This window comes from Equus asinus, chromosome 4 (genome assembly GCF_041296235.1).
Source record: "Equus asinus isolate D_3611 breed Donkey chromosome 4, EquAss-T2T_v2, whole genome shotgun sequence".
NCBI classification, from domain to species: Eukaryota; Metazoa; Chordata; class Mammalia; order Perissodactyla; family Equidae; genus Equus; species Equus asinus.
This window is the reverse complement of record NC_091793.1, coordinates 90561846-90581915: the sequence shown is the minus strand read 5'-3', so window position 1 is coordinate 90581915 and position 20070 is coordinate 90561846. Positions and strand designations below refer to the sequence as shown.

General features: G+C 35.9%; 1 protein-coding gene across 10 annotated transcripts in view; it reads left to right on the top strand.

Moving 5' to 3' along the window:
• The window catches only part of ORC4 (origin recognition complex subunit 4), a 77609-nt gene that overhangs the window by 29367 nt on the left and 28172 nt on the right, over nt 1–20070 (top strand). For 9 of the 10 annotated variants that reach the window (XM_070507670.1, XM_070507673.1, XM_014831690.3 and 6 more), the window contains exons 2-3: nt 16564–16637; nt 19458–19534. In XM_070507670.1, coding sequence (XP_070363771.1) covers nt 16581–16637; nt 19458–19534 — 134 coding nt within the window. In that variant the 5' untranslated portion in view covers nt 16564–16580. The remainder of the gene's footprint in view (nt 1–16563; nt 16638–19457; nt 19535–20070) is intronic. The other variant, XM_014831695.3, reaches the window with a different exon arrangement.

Genomic DNA, 20070 nt, shown 5'->3' with positions numbered 1-20070 from the left:
AAATATGAAGCACTATATAGAAGAACCATTTTCGTGAATTGTGTGGGTGTGTGTGCACACATGCACGTGCATATGTGCACCCTTACATATAGTGATATTTCTTACATTCAGTTTTCCTGAATTTAGCCAAATGAAAATTGTAGGAACTGCAGCACTTTGAATATTTGTTAAACACAAGAGATAATTTTATAAAAGATCCCAGTCTAAGATTTTAAAAAAAGAAGTCCTGGGGGATGGCCTGGTCATGCAGCAGTTAAGTTTGCACATTCTGCTTCGGAAGTCTGGGTTTTCCTGGTTTGACCCCAGGTGCAGGCCTACACACCACTTGTCAAGCTATGCTGTGGCAGGTCCCACGTAGAAAGTAGAGGAAGACGGACACAGATGTCAGCTCGGGGCCAGTTTTCCTCAGCAAAAAGAGGATTGGCAGCAGGTGTTAGCTCAGGGCTATCTTCCTCAAAAAAAAGAAAGAAAGAAATATCATAAGTAGACCAACTAGACTATAGAGAATAATGACATGAATTGGGAAAATAAAATAAAAAATAATTCCTTTTTTATAGTGCATGTTTCGTTTTTAGACAGTCTTGCCTTCCCACTATGAAAAATGAGATTAGCCCTCTTACGCATTCACTCCAGTTTCTTGTATATTTTCACATCATCAAGATTTATATGTTTACAACCTGTACAGTGACTATAATTTTTATACTTGTTTAGTTTTAACTCTTTATTTCAGTGGATTGAAAGCTCACCACTATGTGTGTGTATGTGTGGTTCTGAGAGTATGTGTGTTGAATCATGCTTTAATTGGCTGGATTTCATGGTTGAATTCCTCACATCACCCCCAACCCCAAACTTTTATTTGCTCTCTTTACTGAGTCCATTCTGAGTTGTCAAGGCTATACTTGTTACTATTATATATAAATTAAATCTTTACTGAGTTTGAATCTGTAAACTCTCTTTTTCTCAGAACTTTGTCAACGTTATCCCATTGTCTTTCAGCATTTTTCTTTGTAGGTGTTTTTCTGTCTGGAGCCCTAATGAATTTTTTCTTTAGGTTTAATAACTGAATTATGACTTTTACAGCTTGCTTCTCTCTTTATTTGACACATTTGTGAGAATTTTTGGGCTTTTGAGAGTGGGATTGAAGTTGGGAGTTGTGCAGAACCATTGTAGAATTTTCTAGGCCTTCGTTTCTTTGTAATATTAACTTCTGCCTTTTTCTTTAGTTACTGCTAGGACATTTCTTTTTTTTCAGGTTTTTTTGTTTTTATTGAGCTAACATTGGTTTCTAAGATATAAATTTCAGGTGTACATCCTTATATTTCAATTTCTGTGTAGACCACATCTTGTTCTCCACCCAAAGAATAATTACCATCCATCACTGTACACATGTATCCTATCATGCCTTTTGCCCTCCTCCCTCCCTGCTTCCCCTCTGGTAACCAGCAATCTCATCTGTGTTTCTGTGTGTGTGTTTGTTCTTGTTTTTATCTTCTACTTATGAGTGAGATCATACAGTATTTGACTTTCTCTCTCTGACTTGTTTCACTTAGCATAATACCCCCAAGGTCCATCCATGTTGTTTCAAATGGCAAGATTTATTTCTTTTTTTTTTAATGGCTGAGTAGTATTCCATTGTGTATATATACCACATTTTCTTTTCCTGTTCCTCCCTTGATGGGCACTTAGGTTGTTTCCAAATCTTGGCTATTGTGAATAATGTGCAGTGAACAGAGGGGGGCCTATGTCTTTACACATTGGTTTTTCACGTTCTTTGGACAAATACCCAGGAGTGAAATAGCTGGGTTGTAAGGTGGTTATATTTTTAATTTTTTGAGGAATCTCCATACTGTTCCATATTGGCTGCACTAGTTTACATTATCACCAGCAGTGTATGAGAGTTCCACTTTCTCCACATCCTCTCCAACACTTGCTGTTTCCTGTTAGTCATAGCAATTCTGATGGGCATGAGATGATGTCTCATTGTAGTTTTTATTTGCATTTCCCTAATAACTAGGGATATTGAACATCTTTTCATGTGCCTGTTGGCCATCTGTGTATCTTCTTTGAAGAAATGTCTGTTCAGATCTTTTGCCCATTTTCAATTGAGTTGTTAGTTTTGTTGTTGAGATGTATGAGTTCTTTGTATATTTTGGCTGTTAACTCCTTGTCCGGTATGTGGTGTACAAATATCTTCTTCCAATTGTTAGGTTGTCTTTTCATTTTGTTGATAGTTCCCTTTGCTATAAAGAAGCTTTTTAGTTCAACGTAGTCCCATTTGTCTATTTTTTCTTTCATTTCCCTTGCCTGGTTAGACATGGTATTCAAAATGATGCTGCTGAGACCAATGTTGGAGGTGGTACTGTCTGTGTTTTGTTCTAGAAATTTCATGGGATCAGGTCTTAGATTCAAGTCTTTAATCCATTTTGAGTTAATTTGTGTGTATGGTGTAAGATAATGGTCTATTTTCATCCCTTTGCTTGTGGCTGTCCAGTTTTCCCAACACCCTTTATTGAAGAGACTTTCTTTTCTCCATTGGATGTTCTTGGCTCCCTTGTCAACAATTAGCTGTCCATAGGTGAGTGGATTTATTTCTGGGCTCTCGATTCTGATCCATGGATCTCTGTGTCTGTTTTTCTGACAGTAACATGCTGTTGTGATTGCTATAGCTTTGTAGTATATTTTGAAATCAGGGAGTGGGATATCTCCAGAGTTGTTGTTTGTTTTTTTCAGGATTCCCATGGTTCTTCGGGGTCTTTTGTTGTTCCATGTAAATTTTAGGATTCTTTGTTCTATTTCTGTGAAAAATGTCATTTGAGCTTTGACATGGGTTGCATTGAATCTGTAGATTGCTCTAGGAAGTATGGACATTTTAACTATGTTAATTCTTCCAACCCGAGAGCATGCAATATTTTTCCATTTGTTTTATTCTTTCAACAGTATTTTATAGTGTTCAGTTTACAGGTCTTTCACCTCTTCGATTAAATTTATTCCTAGGTATTTTATTCTTTTTGTTCTGATTGGAAATGGGATTGTATTCCTAATTTCTTTCTGCTACTTTGTTAGTGTATAGAAACGCAGCTGATTTTTGTATGTTGATTTTGTATCCTGCAACTTTACTGTGTTCATTTTTTATTTCTAATAGTTTTTTGGCAGATTCTTTAATTCATATTACTAACCCACTCTTAGTTTTGCTGATTTTTTTCTATTGCTATTTAGTCTCTATTTCATTTATTTCTGCACTGATTGTTTCTTTCCTTCCACTGATTTTGGTTTTTGTTTGTTTTTCTTTTTCTAGTTCTTTTAGGTGCCCTGTTATATTGTTTATTTGAGATTTTTCTTGGTTTCTTGAGGTGGCCTGTATTGCTATAAACTTCCCCCTTAGTACCACTTTTGTTGGATCCCATAAATTTTGGCATGTCATATTTTCATTTTCGTTTGTCTTCAGGTGTTTTTTGATTTCTTATTTGCTTCAGTAGTTGTTCAGTAGCATTCTGTTTGATCTCCACGTATTTGTGGCTTTTCTCAGTTTCTTCTTGTAGTTGATTTCTACTTTTATACTGTTGTAAGTCAGAAAAGATGCTTAGTATTCTTTCACTCTTTTTCAATTTGTTGAGACTTGTTTTGTGGCATAAAATATGATCTGTCCTGGAGGATGTTTCACATACATTCAAAAAATGTATGTTCTGTGGGGTTTGGATGATATGTTCTGTGTATATCTACTAAGTCCATCTGGTCTAATGTGTCATTTAAGTCCATGTTTCCTGTGTGAATAATCTATCCATTGATGTAAGTGGAATGTTAAAGTCCCTTACTGTTATTGTTTTATTGTCTATGTCTCCTTTTATATCAGTTAAATATTGTATTATATTATTTGGATGCTCCTATGTTGGGTGCTCAGATATTTATGAGTATTATATCCTCTTGTTGGATTGTTCCCTTTATCATTATGTAATGCCCTTCTTTTTCTCTTGTTACAGTTTTTGCTTTAAAATTTATTTTGTGTGACATAAATATTGCTACCCCCAGCTTTTTGGTCATTGCCATTGCATGGTGTGGTGTCTTTCCATTCTTTGACTTTGTTTTGACAGTGTCTTTAGGTCTGAAGTGTCTTTTGTATGCAACATATATATGGGTCTTGTATTTTTATACATTCAGCCACCCTATGTTTTTTGATTGGAGCATTTAGACATTGACATTTTTTTTTTTTAAGATTGACCCTTAGCTAACATCTGTTGTCAATCACATTTTTTTCCTTCTCCCCATGGCCCCCTAGTATATAGTTGTATATTCTAGTTGTAGTTCTTCCTAGTTGTGCTATGTGGGATGCTGCCTCCGCGTTGTTTGATGAGCTGTGCTAGGTCCATGCCCAGGATCTGAACCAGCAACCCCTTGGGCCACTGAAGCAGAGTGCGCAAACTTGACCATTCGGCCATGGGGCTGGCCCCAAACCATTAACATTTAAAGTGGCTCTTGAAGTGTATGTGCTTACTGCCATTTTGTTACTTTTTTTCTGTATGTTTTAGTAGTTCTCTGTTTATTTTTTTCTTCTCTTGCTCTCATCCCTTATGATTTGATGGTTTTCTTTAGTATTAGTGTTAAATTCCATTCTCTTAATTTTTTGTGTATTCATTATAGGTTTCTGGTTTGTGATTACCGTGAGGTTATATACAATAACATATAAATAGCAATCTATGTTAGGTTGATGATCTTTTACATTTGATATTTACTAAAAGCCCTACTCTTTTACTCTTCTTCTCTCATGTTTTATGTTTTTGATCTCATATTTAACCTGTTTTCTGTGTGTGTGTATCCCTTAGCCTCTTATCATGGAAATAGATAATTTTAGTACTTTTGTCTTTTGATCTTCATATTAGCTTCGTAGGTGGTTGATCTGCTACCTTTGGCTGTATTTTGCCTTTACTTGTGGTTTCATTGCTTTTTTTTTTTAAGTACTTTTCTTTTTCATTTTCATACTATTTCCTTTTCCACTTAAATAAGTCCCTTTAACATTTCTTGTAAGGCTGCTTTACTGGTGATAAACTCCTTTAGTTTTTGGGTTTTTTTGTAAACTTTCTCTCTCCTTCTGTTCTGAATGATAACGTTTCCATGTAGAGTATTCTGGGCTGTAGGTTTTTTCCTCTCAGCAGTGTGAGCATATCATGCCACTGTCTTCTAGCCTGTAAAATTTCTGCTGAGAAGTCAGCTGATAGCTTTGTGGGATTTCCTTTGTATGTGATTTGTTGTCTTTCTCTTGTAGCTTTTAGGATGCTCTCTTTATCTTTAGTTCTTGACATTTTAATTATAATGTGTCTTTGTGTAGGCCTGTTTGGGTTCATCCTGTTTACTGCTCTCTGTGCTTCTTATACCTGGATGTCTGTGTTCTTACTTAGGTTAGTAAAGTTTTCAGCTAGTATCTTTTCTGTTAGTTTTTCTGCTCCTTTGTCTTTCTCTTCTCCTCTGGGACACCTGTAATACAGATGTTAGTACACTTGATATTGTCCTAGAGGTCCCTTAGACTGTCTTCATTCTTTTTAATTCTTTTTTGTTTTCTGTCCAACTTGGTTGATTTTCTCCACCCTTTCATCCAGCTCTCTGATCCATTTTTCTGTAACACCTATTCTGCTCTTCATTCCCTGTAGTGAATTTTTCATTTCTATTATTGTATTCTTCCATTCTGATTGGTTCTTTTCTATATTTCCCAATTCTTTGTTGAAGTTCTTGCTGTGTTTATTATTCTCCAAAGATTAGTGACCATCCTTATGACCATTAGTTTTTACTCTTTATTGAGCAGATTATCTTTGTTTCATGTAGTTATTTTTCTAAGGATTTGTCCTGTTCCCTTATTTGGAACATACTCATTTTTGTGTCCTCATTTTGCCTGTTTCTCTGTGCTTAAGTAAGAGATGGCTTATGAGGCCCAACAGTGTGTTTCCCTCTTGTCACCAGTTCCAAATGTTTCAGGTATGTCCCACATATGCCATTCTGTTGTGGCTAGGTTGCTTTTGCTGCAGGTACACAAATAGGCTAGGCTGGCCCCTGGCCAGCTGGTTGTAAGACTCAACTGGCTGAAAGGTCTAATAGCACACACCTGGCTGCTGTTTTGCTGTTAAGTGTGTCTGGCCCCCAGTGTGGCTGGTTGTTAGGCTGAGGGGCCCACTATTGCTGTAGGCCTCCAGCCTGTGAGGCTGTTGTCAGCTCTCTCAGGAGCACAGCTGGTTGGGGCCAGCCCCAGGCATGACAGTACACAATCGTTTCAGGCATTGGAAGGTGAAGCAGATTTCCTATGTGGCTGTTTGAGAAGGCCAGCAGCCCAGTCTGCTGCAGCTGACACCCCCTACTGCCTGTGGGCCCACCTACCTCATCAGTCCTGCCCCACTCACACACCCTGCCCTGCCTGATTGGACTGTAGGGCCTCTACGCAGCTTGCCTGTTTGGGCCCACAAGTTCCCACTGGGCTAACTGGTGGGCAGGGCCAGTCCCTAGGGTGGGCTGCCTGTGCTGGCTCAGCTGGATTAAATCAGTATTCTAATGGATAGGGCAAACACCTGCACTAACAGCTCAGGGTCAAAAATCCAATGGCATCTGCCAACATCTGTCTCAGCACAGCTGTACTAGGTCACAATAATGGCTGCTGCCAGTGTCTCAGTCCCTAGAGAGGTAATCGCAGCCACCTTCTGCCTCTCTGAGATGAGCTCAGAGCTTATGACATGAGTCGCTTTTACCGAAGGACTATGCACCTTTCTTGTAATTTTGTGTTGGTTTTCAGAATGGGTGAATTTGTGCATGGGCCCTTTAAGAGCAGATTTTTTTTTCTCCTATCTTAAGTAGGTTTTGCGGGTATATTCCATGTCGGTTTTAATAGCCTGTAAAGCGAAGTATGATGACACTCGTCTTGGTTGTGCTGATTTCAAAAGCTGCTTATTGTGGCATAGGTCTCCTTCTCAGATCTCCCACTCCTCCAGGAAAAGCTTCATACCTTAAGATTGCTCCTGGCCATGAATCACTGCAGGTAGAGTGGGGTTTTTCCTTAGCAGAAAGATATTTCTGTTTCTTTCACTTCCATCAGTGTTGTCCATTGTTGTGGGGGTTCTTTTTATCCAGTTTCCAGTTCTTTCTCAGAGGTAATTATTCCACAGGTGGTTGTCAATTTGTTGCGTCTATGGGAAATCCTTCTGTGCTACCATCTTCCCAGCAATTTCTCAAAGTTTTTTTCTAATTGTGGCAAAGTACACATGATGTTTAATTTACCATCTTAAATATTTTTAAGTGTATTGTTCAGTGGCATTAAATACATTAATACTTTTGTGTTTCCATCATCACTATGCATCTCCAGAACTCTTTTCATCTTGTGAAACTGAAACTCTGTACCCATTAAAAAATAACTACTCATTCTTCTCTTCCTCTCAGCCCCTGACTACCACCATTGTACATTTTTTCTCTATGATTTTGACTATTCTGAGTCCTTCATATAAGTAAATCATACAGTCTTTGTCTTTTAGTTACTGGCATAATTCACTTAATGTTCTCAAGCTTCGTCTATTTTGTGGCATATGTCAGAATTTCCTTCCTTTTTAGGGTTTTATATTCTATTGTATTTACTGTATTTTTATTATCCATTCATCTGTTGATGGACAGTTGGGCTGCTTCCATGTTTTGTCAGTTGTGAATAATGCTACTTTGAAATCAGTGTACAAATATTTCTTTGACACTCTGATTTCTATTCTTTTCAGTATATACCCAGAATGGAAATGACTGGTAATTGTATTTTAATTTCTAGAGGAACTACTATACTGTTTTCCGCAGCTACTATACCATTTTACATTCCCACCAACAGTGCACAAGGGTTCTACTATCTCTACATCATCTCCATCACTTGTCATTTTCTGTTTTTCTGATAGTAGGCATCCAAATGGTGTGAGGTGGTATCTCATTGTAGTCTTCATTTGCATTTCTCTAATGATTAGTGATGTTGAGCATCTTTTCATGTGCTTATTTGTATGTCTTCTTTAGAGAAATGTCTATTCAAATCCTTTGCCCATTTTGTAATTGAGTTATTTGCTTATATGTTGTTGAATTTTAGGAGTTCTGTATATATTCTGGATTTTAATCCCTTATCAGATACGTGATTTGCAAATATTGTCTCACCTTCTGTACATTGCCTTTTTACTTTGTAGTGTCTTTTAGTGCACCAATTTTAGAATTTTTCATGAAGTCCAATTTATTTATTTTTTTTTCTTTTTTTTTTTTTTTAAAGATTGGCACCTGGGCTAACAACTGTTGCCAGTCTTTTTTTTTTGTTCCCCTGCTTTATTTCCCAAACTCCACCTCCACCCCCCACCCCCCTCCCCCCACCGCCCGGTACGTAGTTGTATGTCTTAGTTGCAGATCCTTCCAGTTGTGGGATGTGGGACGCCACCTCAACGTGGCCTGACGAGCGGTGCCATGTCCAGGCCCAGGATCCGAACCCTGGGCCGCTGCAGCGGAGCGCACGAACTTAACCGCTTGGCCACGGAGCTGGCTGCTATTTTTTCTTTTGCCTGTTTCTTTGATGTCTTATCCAGGAAATTATTGCAAAGTCAAATGTCATGAAGCATTTGTCCTATGTTTTCTTCTATGAGATTTATAGTGTCAGCTTACATAGTTAGCGATTTGACCCATTTTGAGTTGATTTTTTTTAAATATGGTGTTAGGTAAGGGTTCAGCTTTATTCTCTTGCATGTGGATATCCAGTCTTCCCACTGTCATTTGTTGGAAAGACTGTTTTTGCTCCATTGAACGGTCTTGGCACCCTTGTCAAAAACCATTGGACTATCTATGTGGAGAGATATATGTGTTTATTTCTGGGCTCTCTCTTCAGTTTCATTGGTCTGTATTCTATCTTATGGCAATACCACTTTGTTTTGATTACTGTAGCTTTGTGGTTAGTTTTGAAATAAGAAAGTATTAGTCCTTCAGCTCTGTTGTTCTTTTTCAAAGATTCTTTTGGATATTTGGGGTCCTTGAGATTCCATACGAATTTTAGGTTGGATTTTTTTCTTTCTGCAAAAACATCATTGGAATTTTGATAGAGATTGCATTGAATCTATAGATCATTCTGTGTAATATCGACATCTTAACAATATTTTGTCTTTGAATCTGTGAACATGGGACATATTTCCATTTATGTCATCTTTAGTTTCTTTCAGCGAGCTTCGTAGTTTCCATTGTAGAAGTCTTTCACCTCTTTAGCTAAGTTAATTCCTAAGTATTTTATTCTATTTGATGCTATTGTAAATGGAGTTGTCTTCTTGATTTCCTTTTCCAATTGTGTTTGAAATGCAACTGAATTTTTTGTCTTGACTTGCTGTCTTTCTGCTTTGCTGAATTTATTAGTTATAACAGTTTTTGTCTGGAATTTTTAGGGTCTTCTGTATGTAAGAGTATATCATCTGCAGTCAGAGACAGTTTGAGTGTTTTGTTCTAACTTTGGTAACTTTAATTCTTTTTCTTGCCTAATTGCTCAGGCTAGAAGTTGCAGTACTTTGTTGAATAGAAGTGGTGAAAGCAGGCGTCCTTGCCTTGTTCCTGATCATAGAGAAAAAGCTTTACGTCTTGCACCAAGATATTCACTGTGGATTTTTCAGATATAGCTTTTATTATGTTGAAGTAATTTCCTTCTATTCCTAGTTTGTTTAGTGTTCTTATCCTGAGGATGTTAAATTATTTTAGTGCTTTTTGTGCATCGAGATAATTGTTTTTTTCTTTGTTCTATTAATGTGATATAGTACTCTGATCAATTTTCGTATGTTGAACCATCATTGCATTCCAGGAATAAATCCCACTTAGTCATGGTATATTATCTTTAATATGCTACTAAATTCAGTTTGATACTATTTTACCAATTATTTTAACATGACTGTTAATAAGCCATCTTGATGTGTAGTTTTCTTGTAGTGTATCTGGCTTTGGTGTCAGGGTAATGCTATCCTTGAAGAATGAATTATGTGATGTTCCCTCCTCTTCGGTTTTTTGGAGAAGTTTGAGAAGGATTCCTGTTAGTTCTTCTTTAAATGTTTGGTAGAATTCCCCATTGAAGCCATCAGGTCCTAACTTTTTTTTGTTGAAAGATTATTTTGTTTTTGATTTAGTCTCCTTGCTAGTTGTAAGTCTGTTCAGATTTTCTACTTCTTTGTGCTTTAGTCTTGGTAGATTTTGTCTTTTCTGTGAATTTGTTCATTTTACCTACATTATCCGTTATTTTGGCGTATAGTTCGTAGTGCTCTTAGAATCCTATTTTATTTCTGTAGAATTGATAGTAATGTCCCCACTTTTGCTTCTGATTTTATTCATTTGAATCTCATCTCTTTTTTTCTTAGTCCATCTAACTAAAAGTTTGTCAATTTTGTTGATCTTTTCAAAGATCTTTTTGTTTCATTGATCCTGTCTATTGTTTTCCTATTCTCTGTTTGTTTATCTCTGCTCTAATCAAGTGGCCTTTTTCTGGACTTCTTCTTGCTTACAGTTCTTATTTGAGTAGTTGTCCTCAAATATTTCTTTTATTTCATCACTTGTGACTTACTTTCTAAGAAAAATTTAAATTTCTAGAAAAATTATGGTGCCTTCATCTTCGTTTCCTTTGCTCTTGCTTTTTCTGGTTTAATTTCAAAAATGAAAACCTTTCAACCCTACTTTTTCATATGTTCAGTAATAGATTTAAAGTCTGTTTTTCCCAGTTTTTCAGACACGCTAAAATTGGCATCCAGTGACTGCAGGTTTGAAATGAGTAGAGAGAGTGTTCCTCCAGGGCAAAATTATAAGTCACGAAATGGAAGATAATTGGAGTACTGGTGTCTATTAATAAAATAAATAAAAGTGTAGATTTTGACTACTAGTTTTAATCTTCATTTTAAGCATTTCTCTTAATCTTCCAAATTCTTAATTGAAGACAGTATAAATAAAATGTTAGTCTAATGCCAGGAAAGAGAATATATTACTGATATTTTTTAAAAAACTGTATTCATATCAAGCTATCAATCCAGGATTATAAGAAGACAAAAATTTTTCTAAAGACAATTAACTTTACCTTCTTTTGAATCGCGAGACTTTCAGCTTTATAAGGTTTGCAACTTGGTTTAAAAATAATCTGTAGGGGCTGGCCCCATGGCCAAGTGGTTAAGTTCGTGTGCTCCGCTGCAGGCGGCCCAGTGTTTCATTGGTTCAAATCCTGGGCGCAGACATGGCACTGCTCATCAAACCACGCTGAGGCAGCATCCCACATGCCGCAACTAGAAGGACCCACAACAAAGAATATACAACTATGTACTGGGGGGCTTTGGGGAGAAAAAGGAAAAAAATAATAAAATCTTTAAAAAAAAATAGTAATCTGTAAAAAAATTTTCATGTATTTTATCTTTTGTTAAGCTCTTGACTTCTCTGTTACAAGAAATAAATTTCTTAAACAAATTACCTGTATTTTAAACATTTTGAAATTCTGTTGCTGTGATGCTACCATGATAATATTAAGCTGCATATATTTTACTTAAATTATAAAATAAATCACTACATTTAACTTATTCTTTTTTCCTATGTTAACTTGTTATTCTATATATAACATTATTTTATATTGGGCAGTTTTTTTGAGAATTATGGCATGTAGTTATTCAAAATGTTAAAATTAGGCTAAGTAGTTAAGTTAACCTAACCTGGTTCCTTTTTGGCAGCTAGTTTATCTATGGACATCCTCCACTGTCTAGCACTTATTCATTTACCGAATATTTTTTGGAAAATCACTGTATGCCAGTATTGCACTAGTTTATTTGGATACAATTATAGCATAATTTCTGAGCCCTTCTTTCTAGGAGCCTCTGGTCGAGTGGACCAAACAGATAAGTAAACACAGAGTTAGCTACCTCACTGTGCGCTGATTAAGTTCTGTGAAAGGAGAAAAATAGCTTATATCCTGAAAGCACTTGAGTAACACATAACCCTCAGACTTTTCTCAGAGTAGGAATATATAAAGGTGTCACAAAAAGTATTCTGGAGTAAATAATATCTCAACTACGACCTTAGTTTCGAGTGAGGCAGGTTACAGAGAATTGTTGATTGTTCCAGGCAGAATTTTAAGAGAAGGAGCTAATGAGTTAAACTGGGAACTAGTCTTTCAGAAACTTCCTTTTAAATTGTGGTAGGGAATTTGAAATTTAGAATTTGGAGGGTTGGAGATGAAATTGAGTGGTTTTTATGTCAAAATGGTATCACTAATGGAGACAAGACTTGGAGACCCATAAAGAAGCTGTCATAGATTTCCAGTCAAGAAATATTGGTGAACTAAAGTGAGATAGAGGTAGCTAGTGACAAAAGTGGATTGGGTTGAAATTTTCTAGGTGATGAAATAGAGCAATTGTTACTTGGAACTTTGAGGTTGAAAAATTAGGTTTATACACTCTAGCAAAACATAATTTCAGATAAGAATCTACAGGAAACCAATAATACAGCAAGTATGGAAGCTAAAGGAGTAATACGAGGATAAGCTGTTCCTTGGGATTACCTGTTTCACTGCTCTTTGCAATAGTATGAGTAAATAATAGTAGAGTCTACCAAATCTGCAACTAAATAATTGCAGTCACCTATGTTTGCATTTGATACCAACATGAGTAGTCACTTACTCATGCATAGACATGCAGCCCTTCTTACATTTTATGTCTAGTCCTACTATTTCAGAATAGTAAGTAAAATCATAGTATAGAAAGCAGAAGGAGTCCCAGGATCCACTGGTATAATTTGAGGAGAGATTCAAGCCAACTTATTCCAACAATCTACTTGCAAATAATAGAGATTTAGTTGTACCACCAATAATCACCTTTTTTGATCATTAAGCACTTGAAAAAAACTATAAAATTAGAATTTTTTCCTTCAACTTTTTATTTTGAAATTATTATAGACTCTTAGAAGTTGTAGAAATAGTACACAGAATCCTGTAAACCCTTCACCCAGCTTCTCTTAAGGGTGACATTTTATCTAACTGTAGTGCAATATCAAAACCAGGAAAATGACATTGCTATAAAGCTGATAACTAGACTTAACAGTTAACTTATTCAGTTTTCAGCAGGGTTTTTGTTTTTTGTTTGTTTTTTGGTGAGGAAGATTGACGCTGAGCTAACATCCATTGCGAGTCTTCCTCTTTTTGCTCAGGAAGATTAGCCCTGAGCTAACATCGGTGCCCATCTTCCTCTATTTCCTATATTGGATGCTGCCACAGCATTGCTTGATGAGCAGTGTGTAGGTCCACACCCAGAATCTGAACCTTCAAACCCTGGGTCACTGAAGCAGAGTGTGTAAACTTAACTAGTATGCCACCTTGCCGGCCCCTTCAGCAGTTCTTATTTGCACTCATTTGTGTGTATCTGTATAATTCTCTGTGACTTGATCCCCTGTATAGATTTGTGTGACCATCACCACAATAAAGATATAGAACTGTTCTATCATTATAAAGAAAATCCCTCTTGCATCCCCTTTGTAGTCATACTCACCCCTCAACCGTGTCCCTGTCTCCTAGCCACCATGAATATGTTCTTCATTGCTATAGTTTTATCATTTCAAGAATGTTATTTAAATAGAATCATACAATATGTAATTTTTTGAGATTGGCCTTTTTTTTACTAAGCACAGTGCCCTTGAGATCCATCCAAGTTGTTGCATGTATTAACAGTCATTGCTTTTTTTTGTTCACTTATATTCCCCTGTATGTATGGATGTTTCATAGTTTCTTTAACTCCACTGGTTTGTTGAAGGACATCTGTATTGTTTCCAGTTTTTTTGACTATTACAAGTAAACTCGTTATGAACATTTGTGTTACAGGTTTTTGTTTGAACATAAGTTCTTATTTCTTTTCTTTTTTTTTTTTTAAGATTTTAGTTTTCCTTTTTCTCTCCAAAGCTCCCTGGTACATAGTTGTGTCTTTTTAGCTATGGGTCCTTCTAGTTGTGGCATGTAGGATGCCACCTCAGCATGGCTTGATGAGTGGTGCCGTGTCCATGCTCAGGATCTGAACCTGCGAAACCCTGGGCTGCTGAAGCGGAGCACGCAAACTTAACCACTCGGCCCCGGGGCCGGCCCCTCTTATTTCTTAATAATACCCAAGAGTACAGTTGCTGTGTTGCATGCTAAGTGTAGTTTAGTTCTTTAAGAAACTGCAGGGTGGCTGTACAATTTCACATTCTCAGCAGTATTTGTATGAGGAATCCAGTTTTCTGCATCCTCACCAGCATTTGCTGTCATCTCTTTTTTTGTTTTAGCTATTTTAATAGATATGTATTGCTGTCTCACTGTTTCTTTAATTTGCATTATCTACTGGCTAATGATGTTAAACATCTTTTCATGTGTGTATTTGCCATCCATCTGCCCTCTTTGGTGAAATGTTTATGTCTTTTTCCCATTTTTCTAATTGGTTTGTTTCTTTATTGTTGAGTTTCGAAGATTCTTTATGTATAAGTCCTTTGTCAGATATGTAGTTTGCAAATATTTTCTCCCAGTCTGAAGCTTGTCTTTTGTCTATAATATTGGAATAACCATTTAAAATATTCTTTGGTATATAGAGTGGAGATTTGCCTAGTACGTGGAGGGGCAAGATGTGTTAAAATTAACCTTTTAACTAAGACAATTTACAGTCAGAATTTATATAGGTTAGTCTCTGAAGTAGTGTGTTTGTTTCTTTCATGAATGATCCCCAAATGAAGAAAAATGCATGCTTTTCATAGCTTACCTGAATTATATTTGATGCAAGGAGGCAGATTAGACACCTACCCTGGAACTTCAGACATTTTACTTAGCTTTTCTGAGCAATATTTTCTTAATGCATGAAATGGGGGAAAATTTATTTTAATTCCAGTAATACTGTGACACAGTTAATATAGTTCTAAACAATAGGGCATATTGCAAAAGCTTTCTTCCACTTTTTAAAAGTTCAGTCCTTCTTATTGTCTAGGGGTCAGTTCCATGGTTTCCTGTGATTTCAGATCTTGGCTTGTAGACTTTTTTCACAATCAAGTGTATCTTAAACCTGAGTGAGGGTATCATTTCATGTTGCTAAAAGTGTTTTTCACACACACACACACACCCCTCTCATTTGAGGGAAAAAAATTAAAATGACTAAGAATAATGTAAAGATTCTCAAGCAAGATACCTTAATGTAGACATAAAAGGCTGTTAGAAAGGTGCCCTAGTGCAGTGAGAAAACCACTTTTCTCCTAAGAAAGAAGATGGTTAAGTGACTAGACATTAGTTGAGTACTCTGTTCTTGAGTTTCCAATTTGGGAGCCTGGAGCTAGAAGCCCTTTGGGGTTTGAGTCTTGGCTACCTGGCTTATACAGCAAGGGGGAGACAGATTTGCTCACTTGGTATCTATCTGTCAAGGCCTTGCTCACCTGCTGTCCTGTTAGCATTTCCAGAGAAGAAGACTGCATTCGAAGAGTTGGTGTCTATTTGTCAGTATGTGAGGTTAATAAATGTGAATGTAAAATATAATATTGCTACAGTGACCGATCTTCCTTCAAGTTATTGAAATTTGTACTTTTTAAAAATAGTTGACTTAAGTAACAATTTGTTATATATAACCAAGTATATACACTTATAAGTATATGTATAATAGTTATATGGAACCAAGTATAACTTGGTTGGGTTCAAATCCTGGCTCTGCCACTTACATGCTGTTTGATTTTGATCAAGTTACTTAACCTTTCTGTATCTTCTAATCTTAAAGGGGGATTATAATAGTACATATTCCATAGGATCTTTTTGCGGATTAAATGAGTTAATAAATGCAAAGCATTTGTAAGAATTCCTGGTGCATAAGTAAACACTACTGAAGCTATTACTACGTGACTAATAAAGTATTCCTGTAGGAAATCAGTAGTAAGAAAATTAGATCTTTTAGCAAAAGATGTTTATCTATGAGTGTGTTGCCCTCAAGGAGAATTTTGCAAAAGTTTCCAATTTTTTTTCATTAGTATATTTTTCATTCCAGTTACCATTGCCAATTTTACTTTGGACATTATGCTAAAATGCTTGGTATTTTAAAATACCTCAATTTGGGGATACTGTCAGTTAAACAGACAATTTTGTTTAGTATAATTCGAGTATGGATCGAGAGAAATACAAGCACTTATGGATGTTCACAGAAGAGGCTCTAATGACAGTGTATGATTGATGAGTGGCACAACAAAGTGAAGTCTTTCTAGAAGAGATGATCCTGTGGGATGGATTCGGAGAGAAACATTCTATATAAAAGAAGCTCGTAGGTTTTTTTGTTTTTTTCTTTTAAAGGCAAAGAAGAGAAGTTCAATGGTAGATTGAAGGAAAAGGTAGGAGTAGTTGTCTGTAAGAACCATACAAAGTGTGGTATGAGAGTGTCAAATGAGCTCGTACTTATGCAAAAAGGAGACAGTGAGAATTTTTAAAGTTTGAGAAATTTGGACATTTTTCACATTTTGAAACTTGTGTTTATTTTGATTCTATAAAAGCAAATTCTTAATCTCTTTAAACCAATAGTCTTTATTATATTCATGCTAAACTTTTTTTTTTTTAAGGATTTCAATTTGTTGAAATGAGCAGTCGTAAATCAAAGAGCAACAACTTAAAACATTCAGAGTGCCTTTCACAGGTTAGTATATATTTTCATTAATTTCAAGGTCTGTTAACATGCAAAAGTGATCAGAGAAATAGTCATCTCAACTTGAATTCTCCCCTTAGCACTTGTGAAGAATCGCTCTCCATTCTCAAGGCGAGACTGTCTCATGCTACTTCTTAATTTCATCCTTTGTAAGTCGTTGGATAGTTGGAATCCTAACTTTACTCATGTCTTCCTAAATGTGGTCTGATTTCAGTTTAGTTTAATATTATCTTCAGAGTTTTATACTTCTTTATTTAAATTTATTCCTAAGTATTTTATTCCTTTTGATGCTAAGTGGAATTATTTTCTTAATTTTATTTTTGATTTGTTAATTGCTGGTGTATCTAAATTCAGTTGACTTTTGTGTATTAATCTTGTATCCTCCAACCTTGCTGAACTCATTTATTAGTCCTAATAGTTTTTTAGGTTAGTCCTTAGGATTTTCTATATATGATTGCATCATCTGCAAATAGAGATAGTTATACTTCTTCCTTTCCAATCTAGATGCCTTTCATTTCTTTTTCTTGTGTAATTGCCCTGGCTAGAACCTTCAGTGCAATATTGAATAAAAGTGGCAAGAGCAGACATTCTTGTTTTGTTTTTGATATTGAGGGAATGCATTCAGTCTTTCACCATTGAGTATGTTGTTAGCTATAGGTTTTTGTAGGTGCCGTTTATCAGGTTGAGGAAGTTCTATTATATTCCTAGTATGTTGAATGTTTTTATCATGAATGTTTAATATTTTCTCTTTTTTTTTTTGGAGGAAGATCAGCCCTGAGCTAACATCTGCCAATCCTCCCCTTTTTGCTGAGGAAGATTGGCACTGAGCTAACATCCGTTCCCATCTTCCTCCACTTTATATGTAGGACACCTGCCACAGCATGGCTTGCCAAGCAGTGTCATGTCCTCACCCGGGATCCATACCAGCGGACCCCAGGCCACCGAAGCGGAACATGCAAACTTAACTGCTGTGCCACCAGGCCGGCCCCTAATATTTTCTTAAGTGCATGCTGTTTTCCAAATGCTGAGGATATATCTGTATGTCTCTCTCTCAATGAGTCTAACAGGGAAAGGGCATGATACTTATGTGGCTTGACCAGGCTACATTTTTTTTAAATCAAAACTGAATGTTATTGCCATCCTTTTATAAGACCTTACTTTCTTTCTTTTTGAAGGAAACTTTAACTCTGTTCCAAAGAAATTTTCTTAATTGAAGTATAATTTACATGTCTTTGTAAAGTGCACAGATCTTCCATGTACAGCATAATTAATTTCTGTATATGTATACACCTGTTTAATCTGCGTCTCTGATCACTTTGGAATTTTTGAATCTCTGACTGGTCATTATAGCTTTACTTCGCTTTATCCCTCTGTTATATTTTATACATAGTTGTTTCCTCTGTAATAGACTTTAATGAAGTGTAAAAACAAAAAGGACTGAGGTTTGTCTTTTGATTTCTAGTCATCTTATCTAGGTAGTGGAATACACATTGTGATTAATTGAGTGTATACTCTCATTTGAAGTGTTTCACAGGTATCAGCTGTTACCTGTACAATACCAATATTATGTTAGTGCTAGCTGCCTTATTTAATCTTCAAAACAGGCCTGCAAGAATTATTGTCTCCATTTTGTAGATAAAAGAATTAAAATTTAGAAAAGGCTAACTTCAAAATTCATATAATTGGCTCTTCTGGCACCAATCCTCTTACTCTTTCCACTTCCTCTATAACAATAAATATGGATTCTCAGTGAATCGTTTGCTTTGCTTAGCCTCTGCTACGTGTAAAGAGAACTGAGATTTATCTCTTTGGTATGTGAAGGATCAGTCCCATGCTGTCAGTCTGAGAGAAGCAACTAATCTTGGAGGCTTCTTGTTTCTGCTGATAGGGCCAAATCTGAAACAGCCTCTAAAGGGTTTTATCCCTGGAGGACCTCTGTATTAGCAGCACATGCAGAAAAGGAGTGACTTTAATGGTCCATCTTTTTAAAGAATGTGCTACATTGTCTGTCTGGCATAATTTTTTACAACTGAGTCTAAGCCCTTCATTCTAAGCCAAACTCAAAATGTAGCTCTTTGCAAGAATTTTTTTCTTAATTCATCCTAACGATTCCTGATTTTATAGCCTAGATGAAGTGATTTCTTCCATATAATTGAGCATTTCCTTATATGCTGAGTTACTGCTTTTTTGCAGGTTGCTTCTAATGTGTCATGCCTTTCCAGTGTATCTGCACTGGTTTTTTTAGACATGGATCAAGGTCTTTTAGTAGTATTGTTCTCTGCAACTAATAGGTCCTCAATAACTATATGTACTTTTAAACTTCTTTTATTTCCTCAGAATCCTGGCTTTTATGACAGGTACAGATTAACTGGGCTTTCGTTAAGTCGGTTTAGATGTCTTGGTCTCTAGAGATTGAGGTGTGGTGCATGAGCATTATTAGATTAAATAACATTATTAGATTCTCTTCTGTCTTTGTTCCTTGGCTGACACGTTATACAAAATGAGGTATTTATTCATTTACGTCCATTAAAACATCCCTCAATTTACTGATGTAGCTAAAAATAAGTTATTTTCCCTCTTGTTGAAACCTTCATAACTAAATTCTCATCCTTTCTTTGGGACTTGAGATAGGTAAAAAGAACTTAATTTTACAACTCATGAAAATGGTGCCAGAGCTCTTGAAGACAAGTTATTTAGGAAGGGTTGAATTGATTCTGTAATACCTTATTCTGCTATAAATGTATATTCTTATCCATTTTTGATTGCGTATATAATATTTTCATTTATATTTATTCACTTTATTTTCATCAGGTACAAAGAATTTTACGTGAAAGATTTTGTCATCAGAGTCTACATAGTAACCTGTTTGGAGTACAAGTACAATATAAGTAAGTTTATCTGTCCCCTTCATATTTCCTTCTGAGTCTACACCCTTTAGGTTTTGCAAAAATTATCATATACAAATTAGATCTTAAACAAGGCTAACAAACATTTTTTTTTTTGCGGTAAAAAATTTTACTTTGTGTATAGAAATTCTGAATACAATGAAACAAGAGCAGATATAAATATTTCCATAATGAGAAAGCCCTTTAACTTTCAAAGTGTCTTGTGTTTCTGTTATCTCCTATTATGGAGAGAATTCTTAGCTTCTTGCACTAATACTCAGCAGCCAGCTGTGGAATGAAAGATCCTAAGAGTTGCCACCCTTGTCCCTTGTCCCATATCATCATAAAGACCAAGATATTTCAAACTTACTTTGTTTCCTCTTGAGGTTTCCAGAGAATCAGTATTGGCCTACACTCTCTTCTGTGTTGTTCTGTGTAGGACTGTTTAGAGCATAAGTCAAGTGCGCAGAGGGAGAGAGAAGAGGAATGCCTGTTTTTTGTGCATATTCAAATTCAGCTTTTAAAAAGTATTACCTAAC